The sequence below is a fragment of the Schistocerca cancellata genome, chromosome 8, assembly GCF_023864275.1.
Source record: "Schistocerca cancellata isolate TAMUIC-IGC-003103 chromosome 8, iqSchCanc2.1, whole genome shotgun sequence".
NCBI classification, from domain to species: Eukaryota; Metazoa; Arthropoda; class Insecta; order Orthoptera; family Acrididae; genus Schistocerca; species Schistocerca cancellata.
Window position 1 is genome coordinate 280,802,219 of NC_064633.1, and position 24,794 is coordinate 280,827,012.

General features: G+C 41.1%; 1 protein-coding gene across 1 annotated transcript in view; it reads left to right on the forward strand.

The window, feature by feature from the left end:
- The window catches only part of LOC126095734 (uncharacterized), a 99,368-nt gene that overhangs the window by 632 nt on the left and 73,942 nt on the right, over positions 1 to 24,794 (forward strand). Inside the window, exon 2 of the mRNA XM_049910502.1 lies at positions 270 to 421. Within this exon, the coding sequence (XP_049766459.1) occupies positions 270 to 421 (152 nt within the window). The remainder of the gene's footprint in view (positions 1 to 269; positions 422 to 24,794) is intronic.

Consider the following 24,794-nt stretch of genomic DNA (forward strand, 5'->3'; position numbering starts at 1 on the left):
GGATCCTCTGAAGATTGTTCTTACTGTTATAAATTGGTGGATTATTTCCGTGGCCCACGTATCGTGTGACCCTTAACGAGTCCCCTTTTTTATGATATTATGTTTCACTTTACATTACACGTTTTACATAATTTTAACCATGGCCATTTAGCTAAATCATGGTTAGATGTTTTTGATGTTACAATAATTAATTATCACCTGCAAGATGTACATGTACACATTGCATGAATGTCCACTTACAACTATGATGTACTACTTTTTTTTTTCAGATGTAGCAACACTGAAAAAGGCCTGCTTGAGAGCAGTTGCTGTGTTGCAAGACCAAAAGCAGTTGCATTCTGAAGCTGCTCTGCTGTCTCGATTTATTTATACCATGAAGACTAAATTTCGATCTGATAAAGGCTTTGATATCTTGGGAAAGGTGATTTTCTTATAATCCTAATTATCCATTTTTGTGGGTTCTTTTACTTTTTGGTTTCTTTTAATTTTTCTTGTTGTATTACCTTTCCTATTTTCCCTTCCCTCTTAAAAATTTCATGCAAGCTGGAGTTATATCTCTTCGGTAGATGCATTTATTTATTTTCATTTTGCTTTGGTCTAATGTATGATAATTTGCTATGATGAATTTTGAATGTGTTTTGACACCAACTTTTATTTGCTGGGTAAAATCCGAAAAACAGAGTACATCACACACAGTAAACGACATCCTCTATAGCCTGCATTTATCATATTCAAAGAGTTTAGAGATTCTGTCACAAGTTCTTACACATCGTGTTTGAATGCTAATATATATTAAGAATTCTATAACAACAATTCTGAATAGCAGACAATGGTAATAAAATCAGGGCAAACTTTGGTGCAGTTACCTTGGAAGTTAGATGGAGAAAGGCTGGTGACTTAGGTGTCAGCCACTCTAAAGTCATATCTTTATTAACAGAAGCTCGTTTCAAGTTTTACACTCAGGAACTGCTGGTAGTGGCTTGTGGAATAAATGTGTGTGGCAATAACTAAGACTTGCTTCTAGAAGCTTCCTGTGATAGTTTGATTAAATCTGTAGCTTTCTCCATCAAAGATACCATACACCAATTTCCCCCTGCACTTAACCAGCCCAGCTGTGATGCCTGCATTGTGAGGGAAATGTACAAGTGAAGTTATCATTATAGGTAGCTGTGAACCCCTGAGTAGTTGTCAGTAAAAATGCCCCCCCCCCCCCTTACCTGTTCCACAATGACATTGATGAAGATGGTGAATATTATCCCATAAGACTCGGGAATGACCACTCTTATCTCATTCTGACTTATTGTCAGAAATGTGACATCCCATATGGCATTTAAGTGGTAACATAAAGAGAAATGTGTCGGGGTATCTCCGTTAGACCCTTTCGTAACCCTTTTCTGTTTTCCTTTACAGGCTGCAATTTGAGGCTTACTGCAATGGTTTGGGCTTAATGTTGGCACCATTGTAGGGGACCCTTGTAAATGTTTGTTGTATCTATTTGTCCACCAGGAAACACCTGATGTAGTGCGGATAAATGCCAAGTTCTTATCCTAAAGGTAACTGCAGTAACATGTATATCAGGGCTTGCAGGCTAGTGGGACAGAAGTAGGTGTCACAGTTATAGTTACGCAAATAAAGATTCGTATTCACAGCTGCTGTTTGATTTTTCTCATAAAATATAGCTTGAAAATATTCAATTAGCCAGTACAACTGATAGTTAACTGAACAGACCTTCCTCTATATAACCACTCATTGGCTGCAACACCATATTAATGATGATTAGCACACCTGAATACAATTTAAACATAATTAATTTATCACATTTTCCATCTATAGGAATTTGACTTTTGGAAAACCGATTGAAAAGAAATTAATTTTGAGCACTGTTAGCAATGAATTTTCCACAGGAATTTTATTTCCCTAAAGAGTATTGCATTTCCTTCAGCTTTTTTTAGGAGCAAGTAATTTGTTTGCCGTATGTGGTTATGCTACATTTGTGCCATTTTTACCAAGTATGACATGCATCATGCCAGATGATAGAATTTACATGTACCATAATTACGTTTGAGACCCAGTTGCTGAAGAACGAGGAATAATGACCTAAGATTATCTGTGACCCCTATTATAATATTATTGTCATGGCAGATGATATACAATGGTATTTGTGGAAATGACTCTCAAAGGTAATGCAATTCTCATTTATAGTAAACATATGAACAACACTGTCATTTTTATATTCCCTATTCATTCAAAAGAAAATTACTTTAACTCAATTAACATTAAAAATATATTTTCCATTGTTCTTCATTACATATCACTAATCAAGAACTGAGCGAGGTGGCGCAGAGGTTAGCGCTCTGGACTTGCACTCAAGAGGATGACAGTTCAAAATGGTTTCCAGCCATCCAGATTTAGGTTTTCCGCATTTTCCCTAAATTGCTTCAGGCAAGTCCCAGGATGGTTCCTTTGAAAGGGCATGGCTGACTTTCTTCCCCATACTTCCTTAATATGATGGGACCAATGACCTCTGTTTGATCCCACCCCCACCCCCCAAACCAACCAATCAACAAACAACTTCCTTTCCTCAAGATACAAACTGGAACTACCTGTACATCACAATTCTCTCGACCTTCCTCTTCTCTTTTTCTTCACATTTTTGTTGTTGGCTGACACCAAGGAATTACAGACTCTTACGTGCCATAATACCACTCTCTACAGAGCTTTTATAGCTGCACCAGAGCCAACAATATTACTCTGAGGTACCCTCACAACAGATGTGATGTCCACTATGCATGCAAGACATTGTCGCGTCCCAAGCGTGGGTATTGCGAGGGATTGAGTGACACGGTTCGTGGATGGGATGTAGCCGGTTGACCTTAGTGAGAGGGAGACTTTTTTATCTGGCTAAGATGTATAAATCCCTGGTGTGAAGGTAAAAGGCTAGGAAGCGGGCAGAATTAAAGTCTTGATAACTTTAACAAATTGCAGTTTATTCTGAATGAATACAGCTCACCCTAACTGCGTGGTGATTGCATTCACAGGAAGGCCAAGTCTAATACAGAGACGGTGACTAACTCCACCGTTCCGACTGCCTACTAGAAGCTCTGCAATATTTCCTAGCACCCTACGTTAGAGTCCCGCGGCTACGCCCCAACGCTCTCCAGTGACTATCTCCTGCTGCCTGCCTACAGCCCGTCCCTCAGCCCAAGTCGGCTGCTGCTAACTACTCGACCAGAAGAACTGCAAGACAAGACCTCAGAGCAGCGTGCTCTCGGGTTTTGTTAGCGTTTCCCCTTCGACCCCGTCAGCGCTTGGCATGACGTAGCGTCGAAGGCAACTTGTCCTTATTTGGTATCGTTAAAGCATTGTTGTTGCTATTGTTCTTCAGAGGCTGAGTGGAGGGATAGAGGTGCCTCTCCCTATATGGTCACGCACTGCGTCCTGAGCCCTTCATTGGCTCCTCATGACGTAGCGCTGACCCTACCAAGGGCCCCCTTTCTTTCTCTCTCCACACCCAGACCTCTCTCTCTAGTCAGGAATGCTTTCTGTTGATACTTCTTAATTGATTGCTTCTCACGAGTCCCTACACAGACCTCCGTTTGTATCTGCTGGCTGTTTGCTTTCTTATCAAGCGCCGCTGCCCAACAGTTTGACTGCCGCCTCGGCTGACCCTTCTGCCACGCCTGGCGTCCAGCGCTACAACTTTAACTTCTTCCTACGTACTATTCCCGAGGTACTGCAATTAGACTTGGCTTGTTCCTGCGGTTACAACACCTCCCCCTCCAGGGAAATTGGCGTTACTCCTCAGAGTAGCGTCAATTGTGATTCTCTCATTTTATTTGCTTACATTTTCTTTTGTTATATCAACACTTCACATGTTTTCTTTTTCTTTCTTATACATTGGGTGCACTTATTTCCATTAACTTCTTTGTTAGACACAATACATTTATCAAGGAATTTTTTTTTTTCAAATCATTGATACAATTACAATCAAGGTACATTTTTAAAAGCATTGATACAAAATACCATTTTCATTCAACATTGGTAATTACAAGTACGTACAGTTTCATAAAACATGGACAAAACACTAATCTTGATTACACCTTTTTATAAGACACTTTTAATATGTTTTATCTTTTGATTTTACTTAACGCCTGTTTCTGAACAGAACTGACTCTTCTTGGTTTTTCCCACATCTTTCATATATTACTACATCTTCAGTTTCTTTATTAGCTTGTCTTCTGCTTAAGCTAGTCTCTGGGTATTGATTTACTATGGTGTTTCTTATACATACTTGACCACAACAGTTATTATCGTCAAAGTACTTCCATAAACTTTTGAAGCATTCTTTACAGCATCTACAATTTTTACAACAACATGTTATTACAATAAAAATGACTATCGCTATAGCTATGTATGTAGTTATTGAGTAATGTGTAAAACATCTGGAATATTTTAGTTCTTCCTCCTGCCTTTCTACCATTCGCTGGACATCATCCAGTCTTTTCCCAGCAACTTTCAAGTCGTCTAATTGTGTTACTACCTGCTCCAGAGGTAAATCTAGCGTTAGCATGGAGACATTTTTCTTTTCTTCGTTTACAACACAACAGTCAAATTCTAAATTAATTTGAGGTATTATATCTTTCTTTGTTACGTTACTATGAATTACTCTATCTGTTTGTATGAACACTCTCGTTCCATACCCTTTACATTTACTATAAAAACTTATGTTTCCTACTCCTTTCATTAATAAGTCCTTCGAGGGTTCCTTTCCACATAATACTGTCAGTCCTTCTTCCTTAGGAGCTACATATAGCCATTCGTTACTGTTTAGTTGGGTCCAAAGGCTCTGATTCAGTGCGACTATTTTTCGCACACAATCTTCCGGAATTTCTCTTATCGGTTGTAACAATTTGGCTTCGCATTCCTCATGGTCGAATGTCGATAGCAATGCGAATGACTGTCTGCACAGTCTTCTATTCTTACTCAGTTCTTTACATTTTAGATCATCCGCAGAAAGTTTTGCGTACTGCCTTTTGGATTCATCTATCAGTAGATATTCTTTCTCTGGCTGTATGTATACGTACCTTCCTTTCATATGTGGGATCTCTTTTGGTAATGGGAGAACTCTGTACAGATTAAAATTATTATTATCTATTAAAGGAATATTAATTACGTACCCTAGTATGCTACTGGAAATGAAAACATCTAAATCAATTATTCTTAACAAGAGGTAGCCTGACAACTCCGCGAGAGGAACAGGAAACTTCACGTCCTTTAATTTGTCTCGTATTAAACTTAGATACTTCACAATTTGAACTGGAGTAATGATGTGCGGCTGCAGTATTCCCTTTTGAGCATTTACTATGGCATTTATCATCTGCTCATATTCCTCTTTGATTTGGCCAAACACTGCCGCTAACTGTAATACTTGTTCCGTTACAGTGGCAAAAGATGCTACTCGTTTGAAACCCATATCTGTTTCCTTCACGTATTCCTTCATGAACCTTTCTAGTCTCTGCATGCCTGTCCTTAGAATGTGTTCATTTGATTCTAGTGTATATACTGTTCTGTTTACTCCTGCTAATGTGGCCCTTACCACTGCCACCTGTTTCTTAGTTAACCTCAGCAACCCTTCAGAGTTCCTCTCCGTAGCGTCTATTCTTTCTTTATAGTACACTGTGTCCGCTTCGTCCAACGTCCCGAACAGTATCTTACTTACCTGTCCGATGAAGTTGAATACGCCTCTCTTTCTTCTGGTTTCGTGTTTTGTGAGCTGCTGCACGAGTTTCTGCAGACCTGTAATCTTTTCCACGTGATGTGTATCTTGCTGATCTAGTACTCTACATTGTATTAATCCTACGTTTAATTGTTTCAATGTGTCACGGCACCTCTGTACCGCTGCCTTACCGTACCTCTCTGCTTTCTGAAATCTTTCTGTTATTACATCTAAATTAACATATGTGACTATTCTCCATGTGGTACTATATATTTCTACTTGTCCTACGTTATCGTGATATAGTCCTGATGAACTTGGTATTGGGGTCACTTTGAAATCGTTCATTTCGTATCCTGATGCAACGAAGCTGTATGTTGTTATCACTATGATGAGTCGCACAACTTTCCACTTGAGTGCCATACCTGAAATTTAAAAGAACTGTTTCAGCCTGTTGGCATGTACTTTTGTTTCCTTATTTCTCTTAACTCTTATAACTACGTTAGGACCTTCCACTTTTAACACTTCAAATGGACCTCTCCATTGCGAATCTAGTTTCAGAGATCTACCACATCTCACTGATTCGTCGTGTAATAACACCTTGTCCCCTACATTGAATTATTTTGGGTTCTGCTTCAGATCATACTGTCCTTTACTGATTACCTTATTCCTTAAAATAGAATCCCTAGCCACTCTGTGGGCTTCCTGCATTCTTGCTCTTAGCTTATTGACATACGAATCATAATCGTAACTTACCTGCGGTGTTTCTTGCTGCAGTACTCCTGGTATGTTAACCTTCCTTCCGGAAATTAACTTGAATGGTGTGTAACCTGTGCTGCTGTGTGGTGTAGTGTTGAACACAAAAATTGCATACGGCACCCATTTGTCCCATGAACTTTGATCTCTTGTTACAAAGTGTCTGAGATATTCTACAATTGTTTTATGACTCCTTTCTAGAGCACCATTTGACTCAGGGTGGTACACTGTGGTATTTATACGTTTTACCTTCAACAATTTACATACACTTTTAAACACGTCACTCAGAAAATTCGATCCTTGGTCTGTTAACAAAACTGATGGAATCCCATATCTTAGTACTATATTTTCTACAAATGCTTCCGCTACTGTTTCAGTGTCTTGCTTGTCAATCGGGACTGCTACGGTGAATTTGCTCAGATCGTCTTGGAATGTTAGCATGTACCTTTTCCCTGTACTAGATACATCTAGTGGACCCACTATATCCATTGCACATTTTGCAAATACTGTTTCAGCTGTGTCCGTAATTTTTAAGGGCATCCTTGTTTTCATCTGTGTGTTTTTGTTCTTTTGACATGATGGACAGTTCCTAATATAACTTTCAATGTCCCACTTCATTCCGTGCCACTGCTTGTACGCTTTTATCCTTTCGAATGTTCTATGCATTCCTTGGTGCCCTCCCAAGGGATTTCTCTTTTAATATACTTTCCTTTTCTTCAGGGCTAATTTCCTCACTACTATTTATTTCCTGGTCTATCTCACCTGACACTTGCGCTTGCAGCACGTTTACGGAACTCTGTTCCGCCTTTGCTTGTGCTACGGAGGTTCTTCCTGCCTCCACATTTTGCTGTGAACCTATCTCTTCCTTTTCTTCATGCCTTATCCGGCTTAACGCGTCCACATTACTGTTTAGCCTTCCTGGCTTATATACTACCTCGTAGTCGTACTCTTCGAGCTTCAGTCTCCACTTTAGGAGCCTCGAACTCGGATCCTTCACACTAAATATCCATGTTGATGGCTTATCGTCTGTCACCACTGTGAATTTTCGCCCATACATGTATGGTCTAAACTGCTTTACGACGTACAATATAGCCAACAACTCTTTTTCTGTTGTACTATAGTTCAGTTCTGTTTTGTTCAGCGCTCTGGATCCATATACAATCGGCAAGTCTTCGCCAATCTTTTTCCCTTGCGATAACACGGCACCCAACGTTGCGTTACTCGCATCCATTGTGATTATAAACGGCTTCTTAAAGTCAGGGTACTGAAGTAACAGAGGATTCACTAATTTCTCTTTCAGTTCCTCGAACACATTGTTCTGTCGTTCTCCCCATTGGTACTCTGTTCCTTTCTTTAAGAGCTCATGGAGAGGTTTCGCAATTTTGCTGAAATTTGCAATGAAACGTCGATAGTACCCTATCAATCCTAGTAACCCTTTTAGTTCTTTTGTTGTTCTCGGCTGTGGGAAGAACTTCACCTTCTCCACCTTTGCCATATCTGGTGATATTCCCTTGTCCGTGATACAATGACCTAGGAAGATTACCTCCTTACTCAGGTTTTCACACTTGTCTGGTTGCAACTTCAATTTGTGCTCTCGCAACCTGTCAAATATTTCCGGGAGTTTTTCGTTATGCTCCTGCAGGTTTTTCCCATAACATACTATGTTGTCCAAATAGACAAAACATTTCACACCATGCAAACCTGCCAATACTGTGTTCATCAGTCTCTGGAAACATCCTGGGGCTCCCTTCAGTCCCATCGGCATTCTTTTGTATTCGTAATGTTGATAGTTTGAGCTGAATGCCGTTTTCTCTCTGTCCTTCTCGTCCGTCAATATTTGATGGTACCCGCTTGCGAGGTCAAGCGTCGAGAAGTACTTGGCTTGCCCTAATTGATCCAGGATATCGGAGATATTCGGTAGTGGAAATGCATCGCCTACCGTGATGTCATTTAATTGACGGTAGTCCACTACGATTCTCCATTTCTGCTTGCCACTGACATCTAACTTCTTTGGAACTAACAGTAACGGTGCGTTCCATGCGCTCTTGCTTTCGACAATTATGTCATCCTTGAGCATCTGTTCTATTTGCTCTTTTAGCACTTCCTTTTGCGCTTCAGGGATCCTGTACGGTCTAGCGTTCACTACCTTCCCCGCGTGTTCCGGCGCAATCTGTATTCTATGTTTCACTGCAGAAGTATAGGACAGTTTGTCCCCCGGTAGATGAAATACATCTCCATACTCCGTGCAGACCTCTGCTAGAGCGCTCTTTTCTTCGACGTTCAAATTATCCATTCTGAGTTGCCTTCACAACACACTAGCACGACTTTCCGTCTTACCTACTGCATCAGTGCTACATTTTACTTCGCGTACTTTCGCTATTCTTTCTAATTCTTCCGTTATTAATCTGATGTTTCCTAGTCGAATTCTGTCCTCTGACACGTTCAATGCACTTACTATGCATTTCCCATTTCGCACTTTTACTAAGGACTCAGGTACATGCACCTCTTGTGCAATCTCCTGTCTTGGTATGACCATTTATTTTTCGATTCCCCGTGGTACCTTTCCGTCCACTTTCAACAACATTATTCTTTCTTCCCGGGGCCCTATCTCCCCGTCTATTTCTGAATCTGCTTCTATCTCTTGTCCCTTTGGTTCTTCCTCTACTACCAAGGGTATATCTCGCCCTTTTAGCTGTATTACTTTACCTGCATAGTCCAGCTTGACTCTATGCTCTGTTAAGAAATTTCTTCCTATCAGTCTGTCGCACAGAATGTCTAGACCTCTACCGTACACGTGAAATTTCTGTCTCACCTTTTCAGATCCGTCTATACTTAAGTGTATTTGTACCATGCCTATTGTGCTAACGGCTTCACTCATTACACCTTTTAACCGAAGCCTTTCTGCTTCATTGATTCCAAGCATAATCTTTACCGGAATACTCACCCTATTTAGCAAACACAATTGTGCTCCAGTGTCTATTAGTAGCTTCAAATACTTCTTTAACTCTACGCAGTACAATACTACCACGTCGTTTTCTGTTGCGCAATCGATTACCCTCACTGTGGGTTTACCTATCGCAACAAGGCCCGACTGCGCAGCCTTGCCGCCTCTTAGTTTCCCTGTACCACCTTTCCTGTTTTACTCGATACTAGCACCCTGCCTTTTCTCCAGGCGTGCCAGGGCCCTTCGTGGCAATCTTTCGCGTAGTGGCCCTGCCGCTTACACTTAAAACACGCAACATCTTTTACTCTCGTACACGGAACTCCGCAGTTCCCTGGTAAATTACACTGTGGACATCTCCACTCTCGTAACCCTCCATCGGTTTCTCTGTGATTTCCTCTGAATTCCCTTACATCTATCGGGTGAACTTTTCTTAACCGCACCCGGCATTCCATGTCTGTGTGTCCCGGCTTGTCACGCCCATAGCAAAAGTTTGTAAACTCTTTGCCCGTCATTGCCCGTACTCTATGCTCTGGTCTGTTTTTCCTACACTTGCTTGCTATGTGGCCTCTCAACCCACAATTGAAACATTTCAACTCTTTAATTTCTCTCGCGTTTTTTACCGCTTCCTTATTTCGAGTGTACGTTACCCTCGGGGCTAGTCCCTGCTCTTTCATGGACAATATCGCACTCTCTTCCTGCAGTGCCAACTCCACTGCTGCTGCCAACGTAATTTCGTCGCCTCTGCTTCTCACTATTGTTTGTATTCTATCATTACATAAACCCTGTATAAAGCACGCTCTTCCTAAGGAATCAACCAGTTCTATCGCACCCTTCAAGTTTTCTCTGGCCGTAACTCTGTTTACTGCTTCTCGAAAATCTCTCTGCATTTCATCCATTCGGCTTGCCCACATTGCTATTGGTTCCCCTTGTCCCTGTCTTGCTTGGAAAATCTTAAATGCCTGGTAGTCTATGGTACGCTTACTCACATAGTTTTCTTCTAAAATGCGTTTCACTTCTTGCCACGTACCTGTGCGTTCACGCACCTGCAATCTCGACCTGGCCTCACCGGTTATCTTTGCTTTAATGAACTTCAATAATGTTTCGTGTTCCTCCGGCTTTACTGATTCAAATGCCGCATCTACATTTTCGATAAATTCCCTTAATTCCTACTTATTTCTTTCGAACACATTCGAAACAATACATAGGGCTTCCTTCACTGACATCTTACCATTAGTGGAGGATGACGCAACTTCATTAGTTTGGGGCATCTTAACTATGTTAACTCTTTACACAACAAGGATATAATATTCTTAATATAATTTTACAAGTACCGCTTCTCTTGTGGTGCGCCATCTGCTCTGTTGACCCGCGCTGTCTCTGCGCCCGTGCTGCTCCGCACTGTCTCTGCGCCCGCGCTGCTCCACGCTCTCTCTGCGCCCGCGCTGCTGCGATGCGCCGGCCGCCGCTCTGCTGGGCTGTGCCAACCCCGTCGCTCTCCTTGGCTGCCGCTGCTACGGCTGCTGCCGCTTCTGCTGCTGCTCAGCCCGGACCCTCGGACTCGAACGCTGGCTGCTCAGGCACCTCTGTGCCTCGTCGCTCCGCGTCGCGCTGCCGCTGTCCTGCGTTGCTCTGCAACCGCGGGGACTACCTTTCTGGACTCTGACGTACTGGTGCTACTAATGCTGAAAGTTGCGAGTCGCCACAACTTCCTGCCAATTGCCACAGTCGCTGTAGCAAAATCTAATGGCTCCTACCTCCTATTTGCCTATACGCCTTTGTGATAACCCCACACCTGGCACCAAAAGTTTTTATTTATGTCGCGTCCCAAGCGTGAGTATTGCGAGGGATTGAGCGACACGGTTCATGGATGGGATTTAGCTGGTTGACCTTAGTGAGAGGGAGACTTTTTGATCTGGCTAAGATGTAGAAATCCCTGGTGTGATAGGTAAAAAGCTAGGAAGCGGGTAGAATTAAAGTCTTGATAACTTTAACAAATTGGAGTTTATTCTGAATGAATACAGCTCACCCTAACTGCGTGGTGATTGCATTCACTGGAAGGCCAAGTCTAATACAGAGACGGTGACTAACTCCACCGTTCTGACTGCCTACTAGAAGCTCTGCAATATTTCCTAGCACCCTACGTTAGAGTCCCGCGGCTACGCCCTAACGCTCTCCAGCGACTATCTCCTGCTGCCTGCCTACAGCCCGTCCCTCAGCCCAAGTCGGCTGCTGCTAACTACTCGACCAGAAGAATCGCAAGACAAGACCTCAGAGCGGTGTGCTCTCGGGTTTTGTTAGCGTTTCCCCTTCGACCCCGCCAGCGCTTGGCATGACGTAGCGTCGAAGGCAACTTGTCCTTATTTGGTATCGTTAAAGCATTGTTGTTACTATTGTTCTTCAGAGGCTGAGTGGAGGGATAGAGGCGCCTCTCCCTATATGGTCACGCACTGCGTCCTGGGCCCTTCATTGGCTCCTCATGACATAGCACTGTCCCCACCAAGGGCCCCCTTTCTTTCTCTCTCCACTCCCAGACCTCTCTCTCTAGCCAGGAATGCTTTCTGTTGATACTTCTTAATTGATTGCTTATCATGAGTCCCTACACAGACCTCCGTTTGTATCTGCTGGCTGTTTGCTTTCTTATCGAGCGCTGCTGCCCAACAGTTTGACTGCCGCCTCGGCTGACCCTTCGGCCACGCCTGGCGTCCAGCGCTACAACTTTAACTTCTTCCTACATACTATTCTCAAGGTACTGCAATTAGACTTGGCTTGTTCCTGCGATTACAACAACATGCGTTATCCTAAGTGCCCTTTGAATACATAAAACAAATAAGAAAATACATTTTTGACAGAATTAATCAGACAGCTCATCCCTTCAATAAATATTAATTTCTTTGTTGGGTTCACATAGACTGTTGCTTAACAGTAAGGAATCATGAGAGACACATGCCAACCAGGTTGTGGGAGGCACAAATCACTACATATTATGCTCTCTTTTTTGGAGAAGTACTTTACACCTCGTAATTTCAAGAATATTTTTTTCTGGCAATTTATAGTATGTCATTCAGTTAGAGCTTGCACATTCATAAATGATATAAATACACCACAGAAATAGAGGATGCCACTATTACTGTGGTCTTCAGGCCAACCTTTGAATTGATAGAAGAAAAAAAGGCTAGGCTGAAATAATAAATCATGCCAGCAGAAAGGCAGTCTAGATTGTCAATTGTATTGGTGTGTGACACAAAGTACACAGCAATCTAAATTCACTAACCAAATGCCGAGAAAGAATCCAAACTATATATACAGCCTCAGTTGACACTTAACTACGGTGCAGCTCTCATAGTGTAATTCCATATATTTGGCTTCAGCAGTGTTGCTGTAGGTATCTATGTTGACTAAAGACAGTGAAGCATCCTTGTTAATCTAGAACTAGACAATATAATAATTTCTTCTGTCTGAGAATTTCTTCACAGTTACTACTCCTTTCTTCTCTTCGTTTTAGTTTTCTACATCTTTCATTTTCTGGCTTGTCTATTTTTTTGCCGTCCCATTCCCATCCCTGTTGTGTATAACGCATTTAGCTTTTCACTCTTATTAACTCATGCAAGACATTTTTTCAGTAATCTCTTTCACGTGTGTTACCCTGTCTTCCACCCTTGAGCTCTCATGTTTACAAATCTCATCCGGTGCAGTCCCTGACAATCAGTCTTTGCTTCTCATCCCATCCAGTATGTCTCCTCTGACTCACAGTTCAGGTTGACTTTTCCAAAATATACTCATTGTCCTAAACCTCTCCAATCTTTTTCCTTCACCCACCTTCCTTCTCCTTCAACCCATCTGCCAGAAGGAGGAACCAGTGGCTTTGATATCTTGCATAAGAATAACTTTCTTTTATGTGTGTGTTCTCCTGCCACCGCCAGGTGAGTAGATCTTTTTCATCTATCCAGATACATTATATAGAACTGGACAATGTTATTTAAAAAGTGCAACATAATTAAAATGTTTCATGGTACGGACTCATCATGGTGATGAGCTGTCACAGAGATTTTTGCTTCCATCTACATCCACACAAACACCCGCAAGCCACCGTACAGTGCATGGCGAAGGGTAGTTTGTACCACTAATTGTAATCTCCCCACCTGTTCACTCACAATAGAGCACAGGAAAAATGACTGTCTGTATGCCTCCATATGAGCCCTCATTTCTCGTATCTTATTTTTGTGTTCCTTATACACGATGTACGTTGGCAGCAGTAGAATTGTTCTGCAGTCAGCTTAAATGCTGATTCTCTGAATTTTCTAAATGGTGTTTCTCAAAAAGAACGTTGCCTTCCCTCCAGGAATTCCCACTTAGCTTCCCAAAGCATCTCTGTAACACTTACATGTTGTTCAGACCTACCAGCAACAAATCTAGCAGCCCGCCGTTGAATTGCTTCGATGTCTCCCTTCAGTCCCATCTCGTAAGAATCCCAAACACTCAAGCAGTACTTAAGAATAGGTCACACCAGCATCCTATATGCGGTCTCCTTTACAGGTGAACCACACCTAAAATTCCCCCAATATACCAAAGTTGACCATTTGCCTTCCCAACCCCAGTTTTCACATGCTCATTCCACCTCATATTGCTTTGCAACATTACGTCCAGATATTTAAGCGACTTGACTCTATGAAGCAGGCCAGTAGTAATACTGTATCTGAATATTACAGGTTTATCCATCCTACTTATCCGCATTAATTTACATTTTTCCACATTTAAGGCTAGCTGTCATTCATCATACCAACTGGAAATTTTGTCTAAGTCGTCTTGTATCTTCCTACAGTCACTCAGCTTCAACACCTTACTGTACACCACAGCATCATCAGCAAAAGAACTGCAGATTGCTGCCCACCTCGTTTGTCAAATCATTAATGTGTCTTGAAAACAACAGGGATCCTATCACACTTCCCTGAGACACTCCTGAGGATACTCATGTGTCTGATGAACACTTGCTGTCAAAGACAACATTCTGGGTTCTATTATTTAAGAAATCTTCAAGCCACTCACATATCTGTAAACTTATTCCATATCCTTGTCCCTGTGTGGACTGTTTTTTAAAAATTGTCTTGCTGAAGAGCCAGGAATAGACTGCTGTATTACCTACTTGAAATTCGTTACTGATTGTCATTGGCTAACAGAGGCAATAGCTTGTTGCAGTAAATTCTTGACATTATAGACAAAGAATGTCATTATAGACAAAGAATGACTGTCATAAATAAATGCTATGTCAGGCTTAATAAGTGACACTATGGAGGTTAAAAGGCTTGTGATTCTGGAGCTTGGAAACTGGCTACAGAAAAGGCAAGGCATTGTAAGCATTCTTAATTGAATTTAATTTTCATGTTAATCTTTGTACGTTTCACTTTCATCCTTATGTACCTGATTACAGTTTGCCACCCCGACTAGGCATAAATTTAGCAAGAGCAAGCATTGCCTGTTTGGGGAGTGTCTGTTGAAGATAAAAGTTTTAAAACTGCCTAAGTTGCACTTCATATTTTTGTATTTACAAGTTTTGCTCTTCAACTGAATGAGAGCACCATCGGAATATAGACTGTAAACGATACAAATTGAGATAATACAGAAAACTTACATTGACATCACGCAAAGTACATATCTTGTTTCTAATATGGTGACTAACATTAAAGCTGAAGACAGCATTAAAGATTCCATTTTAAGTTGGCTGACAGCTCTAAAGATTAACGTGGCTGTGCTATAGTACTTAAGCTACATTTAAGGGGACCACACCCTGCCTATCTAACCCATGTTATTTAGGCAAGTATTTGACCCATTTCTGAAAAAAACTATTTGATGCAGGACCTTAATATTTTTACTGTGTGTTACATGATGCTAATAGAGTCAACTGTACTAAAAACTACTTTATCCATTTTATACTTTTTAAGAAATGCTTTTTTAATTTATTGACAAAAAATATTAAGTTTTTTCTGCAGAAGATATTTTTTTGTGGACTTCCTAATGGGGGAATATTAATGAATGTAGTACCAGAGGTGGCTTTTTATGTTATTCAGAGTCTCTGAAAATTTAATTCATTTATTGATTATAGTTTCTGATATAATGGGGCACATGTACTGAATATTTTAGTTTGAGGGAAATTGACTTTAAAGAAAAAACTTTTGATATTTGTTACTTACAGTTAATTAAAACTGTCCTGCTGCATATGATGGCCCTTCTTTGGCCTCTCTTTTTCACCTTCCTGGATGTTTGCCTTGCTTTCTTGGCCATATTAGATGTACACCTGTCTGCATCGGCTATCCTCATTTTATCACATTGTTGCAGCCCAGTGATCATATTTTCACCAGGATTAATTCCCAGCTTTTTCAGTACCCAACACTTAACAATATTACCACAATTGAATGTAATAACAGCATCATGAACTCCTAGTTTCATTGTATGCATGCCTACAAATCCAGTTTTAGGAAGGTGGTTCCAAAATATGCTGTTGAAACTTTCATTTGGGTTGTGTGTCTGCCCATGCAGACATTTCCTTAGAAGGTCAGGATGAGCCAAGTCTCTTAAAATAGGTATAATTGCTGTAATAACAGCAGCAGGAAGAGAATGCTGGTGAGAATAAGATTCTCCAGTTGCCTGAGCCCTATTGTATTTGCACCACGAATTGTCTCTTGATAGACACAATCCATGACATGGCTTATCATCAGTAGAGGACTTACGGGAGAATATGGCCCAAACATCTCTCTTCATTGCCTCCAGATTTTCTTTATTTCTCATAATTGCCTGCCCATGGTATACATGCAAGTTTTCTATAACAACTACTCACTATCATACTTGAACAAAACTACCCACGTGTTTGAAAGCATGTTGTTTACAAACAGCAGAAACATAAGAGTACTGACCATTGCATTCCAAGGATAGCCAACAACACACTCGGGAGTTTAAAAAAAAAGGGGGGGCGGGGGGGGGGGGGGGACATGGCACATAAACAAACGTGGTAGGAAAATGCTCTTTAAATCCTCAAAAAAAAAAACTTTTTTCAGCAAAATCCTTTTCAGAGTAATTAAATAAAACCTTAATCCATTGAAATATGATGAAAACTGAAAATGGACTCCCCCTCCCCGACCTGAACCACGATGTGTTCCCCTTAAAGTACGTTAGTAAATGATGATGTTGACAGTGCCAATTGACAGTGAAATTGACTGTGCAACAGTACTTGTAACATCGATGATATAGTATATCCAAAGATTATTTTACAACTACAGAAAACAAATTTACATTTCAGTCACCCTTTTTATGGGCCTATGTACAGACACCTCTCATTTGTACATGTCTGCTTATCTTTCAAAAATTATGAGTACATCTGTAAAAATTAAAATTTCTTTAAAAATAAATTATAAAATGTCTTTACAAAAATGCATTCAAAACTACAGCTTTTAAAAATATTTCTGTTATGATAATAAGGCAGGTATTATACACTCCTGGAAATGGAAAAAAGAACACATTGACACCGGTGTGTCAGACCCACCATACTTGCCCCGGACACTGCGAGAGGGCTGTACAAGCAATGATCACACGCACGGCACAGCGGACACACCAGGAACTGCGGTGTTGGCCGTCGAATGGCGCTAGCTGCGCAGCATTTGTGCACCGCCGCCGTCAGTGTCAGCCAGTTTGCCGTGGCATACGGAGCTCCATTGCAGTCTTTAACACTGGTAGCATGCCGCGACAGCGTGGACGTGAACCGTATGTGCAGTTGACGGACTTTGAGCGAGGGCGTATAGTGGGCATGCGGGAGGCCGGGTGGATGTACCGCCGAATTGCTCAACACGTGGGGCGTGAGGTCTCCACAGTACATCGATGTTGTCGCCAGTGGTCGGCGGAAGGTGCACGTGCCCGTCGACCTGGGACCGGACCGCAGCGACGCATGGATGCACGCCAAGACCGTAGGATCCTACGCAGTGCCGTAGGGGACTGCACCGCCACTTCCCAGCAAATTAGGGACACTGTTGCTCCTGGGGTATCGGCGAAGACCATTCGCAACCGTCTCCATGAAGCTGGGCTACGGTCCCGCACACCGTTAGGCCGTCTTCCGCTCACGCCCCAACATCGTGCAGCCCGCCTCCAGTGGTGTCGCGACAGGCGTGAATGGAGGGACGAATGGAGACGTGTCGTCTTCAGCGATGAGAGTCGCTTCTGCCTTGGTGCCAATGATGGTCGTATGCGTGTTTGGCGCCGTGCAGGTGAGCGCCACAATCAGGACTGCATACGACCGAGGCACACAGGGCCAACACCCGGCATCATGGTGTGGGGAGCGATCTCCTACACTGGCCGTACACCACTGGTGATCATCGAGGGGACACTGAATAGTGCACGGTACATCCAAACCGTCATCGAACCCATCGTTCTACCATTCCTAGACCGGCAAGGGAACTTGCTGTTCCAACAGGACAATGCACGTCCGCATGTATCCCGTGCCACCCAACGTGCTCTAGAAGGTGTAAGTCAACTACCCTGGCCAGCAAGATCTCCGGATCTGTCCCCCATTGAGCATGTTTGGGACTGGATGAAGCGTCGTCTCACGCGGTCTGCACGTCCAGCACGAACGCTGGTCCAACTGAGGCGCCAGGTGGAAATGGCATGGCAAGCCGCTCCACAGGACTACATCCAGCATCTCTACGATCGTCTCCATGGGAGAATAGCAGCCTGCATTGCTGCGAAAGGTGGATATACACTGTACTAGTGCCGACATTGTGCATGCTCTGTTGCCTGTGTCTATGTGCCTGTGGTTCTGTCAGTGTGATCATGTGATGTATCTGACCCCAGGAATGTGTCAATAAAGTTTCCCCTTCCTGGGACAATGAATTCACGGTGTTCTTATTTCAATTTCCAGGAGTGTATTTTGGTTGCTTACCTATAGCACTTCATGAAATAACTGGAAGAACCCATGTAAATTAAACCTGTTTTGTGGATTTTTCTTCTTTCCTACAAAATTTCCAGTTCTTCCAAAACAGACCTATATTTACAGTGTGGATAATTTTCATACTGTTTTGAATATCACCTAATCAATGTTTAGTTGTTCTCAAATATTCACCCAATGCTGTATGATTCTAATTTAGATTGCAGTGTACATTGTAATGTACTTTAGACACTCTTCCAGTTTGGCCAATGTATGTGCTCTGGCTATTTTGGCATTTCATTTTATATAATCCTGAATTACTGTATTTGTCCTTGGGTACATACTCTTTGTGTATTAGTGCATGTCTAGTTCGAAATACTACATTAACTTTCTGTCTTGCGAAACATCTCGCTATATGGTCTCTTATTGAACCTTTGGACGTGAATGTAATATATCTTTTCTTTTCTACTGGCTTGCCTGTACTATTGTTTTTCTTTCGATTCATATTTTTCTGTATAGTATGGTACAATTTTATTATATCACATTCTTGTTAATTGTTCTTGGGTAACTGTACACAGGCCCCTAAGGATGAAATTAAAACTAATGTAGATTAATATGAAAATTAAAGTTAATCGAGAATGCTTACAACGTTGCGTCATTCCAAGAGATGCAAGAGTTATAATTCAGAATGCATCTCACACCGTAGAATGCATCACACGTAAATCAGGGATGAGTTGGATAAAAGCAGAAATCAGAGTCAAACAACAACTTAATGTGTTTCTGTATGTCATATATTTTCAATTAGAAAGTTTGCTAACCCCCAACACAGTGCAGCGCAGTGGAAAATTGAGTGTTAAGTAGATTGAAAATGCTGCACATAAATGTAGTGCTATTCGCTGTAAGAAGTTTTATAACTTGTCGCAACGCGCTACAGTGTGTCATAACTACTGACCCAGAAACACAAATTAAATTCTTTTAGGCTATATGCATATCAGTTTAACAATAAATGGCTAAACAAGAATGACACAAATTTATTAGAGAAAGGACTTCAGCATAACTTGGAGCACAATTTATTGAAGAAAGACATTAAAGAAATAATTTTTGAGGTAAAAGTAACTTGTTTTTGTGCCAGATTATACAAAACTGAAGAAATTAAATTACCTTTAAAAAGAGAAAAGCCCTGCGTAATGCACTAAATGCAAATACTTCCAATATACCACAACTTACCACAGTAAAAACTTAAAATTAAAAATTGCTAGATTCAGGAGCTGGGGATAAAATCTGATGAGGGTAATATAGCAGTACTATTATATGAAGCCTGCCTGGTTAGCCGTGTGGTCTGACACACGGCTTACCGGATTGGGAAGGAGTGCCTGGTCCTCGGCACTAATCTGCCCGGCGGACTTGCGTCAAGGTCCGGTGAGCCGGCCAGTCTGTGGATGGTTTTTAGGCGGTTTTCCATCTGCCTCAGCAAATACAGGCTGGTTCCTCTTATTCCGCCTCAGCTATACTATGTCAGCAATTGCTGTGCAAACAAGTTCTCCATGTTCGCGTACACCACCATTAATCTACCACGCAAACATAGAGGCTACACTCGTCTGGTGTGAGACGTTCCCTGAGGGGGGAGGGGGGGGGGGTCCACTGGGGGCTGAACCGCACAATAACACTGAAAGAGTGGTTCGGTGTCGGGCGGCAGAGGGGTGAAGTGGACTGCAGTAGTCGATGTGGGGTTGTGGACCGCTGTGGCTGGGCCAGAACCTCTCCGTCATTTCTAGGCCTCTGGTTAACATACAATACAATACAATTATATGAAAAAGATTACATTGACAAACCATTACAGTATTTTGAACAGAATGGCATAAACAAAATTAGTAAAGACCCACTCGATAAGTTCCAAAAGCGAACTAAAAATAAAAATTGATGTCTCTTTATTTTTGTTTAACCCATTAAAAAAAAAAATTAAATTTCATGAATCCAAGGCTTCCTATTGCAAGAGCTCAAATTGAAATACGTAGAACTAACAACTCAATTAGAGTTATGAATAATAACGAATAAGTTCCCAATAGTAAACCAAATTACATACTTGATAAAAAAACTTAAAAGTATGTACAAATTTGACAAATCTTTCAGCATTAAAAATATCATCCAAGAACCTAATGATATAGTAAATATGAATATTCCAGAAGATGCAATTTTCACCTCCAGGAATATTACTAACTCAATCACATGCACACAAAAATTAAGTTCACAGTTGAACATTAAACTGATAGTAGCATCAATTTTCTTGATTTATCAGTTAGTAAACTGAATGGAAAACATATTTTTAAAGTTTACAGGAAGCCTACATATTAATGTACAATTATTGGAAATATGCTCCTGGAAAATGAAAACCGAACACATTGACGCAAGTGAATACGACCTGCCGTATATGCACTGGACACTACGAGAGGGCAGAGCATGTGATGATCAAACATGCTGCATTGCAGACACATCAGGAACCGCATTATTGGCCATGGAATGCTGCTAGCTGCAGAGCGGTTGGTCACTGTCAGAGCCAATGGTAGCCAGTTTGCTGTGGCATATGGAGCTCCATCTGTGTCTGAAATACTGTTCGCATACTGCGACAGTGTGTAAGTGAACAGTCTGTGCAATCGATGGGATTTGATCGAGCGCATATAGTAGGCCTCGGGTGGCTGGGTGGACATTTCACAGAATTGCACAACACATGGGGCATGAGGTCTCCACGGTGCACTGATGTTGTCACCAGTGGTCAGCAGAAGGTACACATGTCTGTTGATGGGGGTTGGGACAGCAGTGATGTACAGATGCACGCCAAGACTGTTGCCTCCTATGAAGTGCCATACTGGACTGCATTGTCACTTCAGCAACAACTTATGGACACCGTTGCTCCAGGGCTATCAGCAAGAACCATTTCCAACAATCTCCATGAAGCAGGGCTATAGCCCCACATCTTCTGCTCGCACTGCAACATCACTCAGCCAATCTCCATTGGTGACGCGATAGGCGTTTATGGAAGGACAAATGGAGACATGTCGTTTTCAGTGATGAGAGTTGCTTTTGCCATGGTGTGATGATTGCACATGTGTGTGTGGCATCATGGTGGTGAGAGCCAAAATCAGGAGTGTATGTGACAGGCACAAAGGGCCAGCACTCAGCATCATGGTGTGGGGAGCAATATCCTTCGCTGGTCGTACTCCTCTGGTGATTGTTGAGGGAACATTGAACAGTGCACGGTACATTCAAACCATCATCCAACCCATCATACTACTTTTGGTGTAACGACAAGGTGATGTGCTTTTCCAGCAGCACAGTAGATGTTCATATGTATCCCATGCCACCCAACATGCTCTTGAAGCTGTACGTCAACTACCCTGGCCAGCACAGTCCCCAGATCTGTCCCTCATTGAGAAAGTTGGGAACCGAGTAAAATGTCATCTTATGCGGTTTGCACATTCGGCATGAACTCTGGCCCTACAGAGGCACCAGGTGGAAATTGCATGGTAGACCATTCCACAAGACCACATTCAGCACCTCTGTGATCATCTCCGTGGGAGAATTACAGCACGCATTGCTGCAAAAGGAGGTATACACAATACTACCGCTGACATTGTGCATGCTCTGTTGACTGTATTCATGTGTGTATGGCTCTGCCTGTGTGATTATGTGTTGTATACATCCTCAAGAATGTGTCAATGAAATTTCACCCTGCCATGGCAACAAATTCATGGTGTTTGTTTTTCATTTTCCAGGAGTGTAATTCAAATCATACAGTTCAGCACAGAAAAGCATAGCTTCACATAGATTGTTACAGTTAACACTCACAGATGGACACAGAGCTACAGAATTACAGACAATCAAAAAGATAGCATTAAGGAACAACTACCAAGAACGTGATATAGTGAAATTGTACCATGCTATAAAGAAAAATATTAAACGAAAGAAAAACATTAGTAGATGCAAGCCAATAGGAAAACAAGGTATACTGCATTTACATACAAAAATCCAATAGGAGACTGTGCAGCGAAATGTTTCCTAAGACAGAAAGTTAAAGTAGCATTTCAAACTGACAACTCCATTAGAGATGCATTAATATACAAAGAGACTGCATATAAGGCCAGACACAGTAATTCGGATTATATAAAATGAACTGCCAAACTAGTCAGAGCACGTGCATTAGCCAAACTGCAAAAGTGTTTAAAATACATTATAAGGAACATTGCAATTTAATTTTGAATTGTACAGCATTGGGTGAATGTTTGAGAACAACTAAACATACATTAGGTGAGATTCTACATAGTATGACAATTATCCGTGCCACAAATATAGGCAATATTTTGGAAGAATTGGAAATTTTTACAGGAAAAAAGAAAAATCCACAAATGGGCTCTTTCAGTTCTTTGATGAAGTGCTGTAGGTAAGGAACCAAAATATAATACCTGCTGTATTATCCTAACAGAAATATTTTTAAAAACTATAGTTTTGAATGCATGTTTGTAAAGACTTCTTTAAATGTAAATTTTTAATAGAGTATTTTAAAGATATTTTAATTTTTACAAATGTACTCATGTTTTTTGAAAGATAAGCAGATGTGTAAAAATCTGAGATGTCTATACACATGCCCATGAAAGGGGTGATTAAAATGTAAATTTGTTTTCTGTTGTCGTAAATTATTGCTGGATACACTATACCATTGATGTTACAAGTTTTGTTATACAGTCAAGTTCACCTTTGGCACTGTCAATGTCATCATTTACTACTGTATTTTAAAAGTAGGTTAAACTGGTAGATTAAACTGGTTGTGCTACAGTATTTATACTGTAGCACAACCAGTTTAATCTTTAGAGCTGTCAGCCAACTTTAAATGCAATCTTTAATGCTGTCAGCCACCTTTAAATGTAAGTTACCATACTAGAAACAATATATAATTTATGTATCATCAGAGTGGGGTTTCTGTATTATCTCTATTTGTATCTTTTACAGTGTATATGCTGATGATGCTCTCGTTCATTTGAAGAGTGAAACCGATAAATAAGAAATGCAAAGTGTGACATGTGGCAGTTTTAAAAACTTAGTTTCAATAGTCATTCCCCGTGTAGGCATTGCCTGCTGTTATTATTGAGACCCTCTTAGATCTATAGAAATGACTGTTTCATTTTCAATGCAGTTGGGATTCTAATGTGGCTTCTGGTACATGGATTTTCTTATGAATGCTATAGGTAAAATAGCAAAGTACTTGACAAGGGGTTATGTTATTAAGGCCATGATAAAAAGAAAAAAACATTGCACATTTGAATGTTACATGTCTTGTCTAACAATGAAGTTGAAAACGTCATAGATAAATACCAACCCTCAACATCTTTACACAAAGGCACTGCTAATGGATGATATTCAGCTGAGGTTTAAAACTGCCATGTTTATGTCAGCATATATTGTTGCATTTCTTTTCGCAGCATAGTAATGTGTTACTGTGCGTATTTTTGTGTTCTTTCATAAACTTGATAATTGTGGAATCCATGACAAATTATGCTACAAACATTAACAAAGTGTCATTCAATCCTCTTCATCCACCTGACACCAGCTGGTTACCAAATCAGGATATTAAATTTTCACTTTGTACTCTATTGCTACTAGGTACAAATTCCTGGAACGTTACTGGGCCTATATTCGAAGGTGGGTGTTTCTTTTGATGATTTTCGTTACCACTATTCCAACTACACTGGTTTACTCTAATTAGATTAGCCTCATGTCTCTTAAAATTACTATTGCTGCTATTGTTACTTCTTCGGTAATTCTGACTTTCACTTTGACGTACGTTCTCATTCCGGTCTTTGTTTAAGGCATCAAGTGTGTCTACAAAGGATAACAATTCTTCTACGGTCTTCCATTTACTACATAATACATATTTTCTAGTGTAGATAGGTAATCGCCTTATTAAGATCCTGACTAACCCATCTTCCTCCATGGGTTTATCTAAGTACTTTGCCCATGTCAAATGCCAGTCCAAATGCCTTATCATTGTTCCCCAAATACTGTTATAATACTTTGTGTCCCACAAATCAGATAGTAATTTTTCTTGGGCACTCGCTAACCAATACTTCTCCTTAAACTTTTTCTGGAAGTTGGCCCGAGACAAAAAATTCTCAATGTTCACAGTGCCCCATTCTGAAGCATCTCCTAAAAAGTACCCTACCATAAGTTCTATCTTTTTTGAGTCTTCCCAGTTTTTCAGCAAGTCTTGGTTAAACTGTTTCAGAAAATGAGTTGGGTGTACATCCCTGTCTGGCTTAAATTTCGGAAATTGCCTGGATAGTCCAGAATTTGCTCCCCATTGTAGGTCAGTTATTGCCTCACTGGTTAACACCACGTTAGAAGAAGTCACTTTTTTGTCTACCTTAACCTGGCTAAGTTTGAATTCTTTGCCATAAACTATCTATGCCTTTCTTTGTATGATTAAGTTC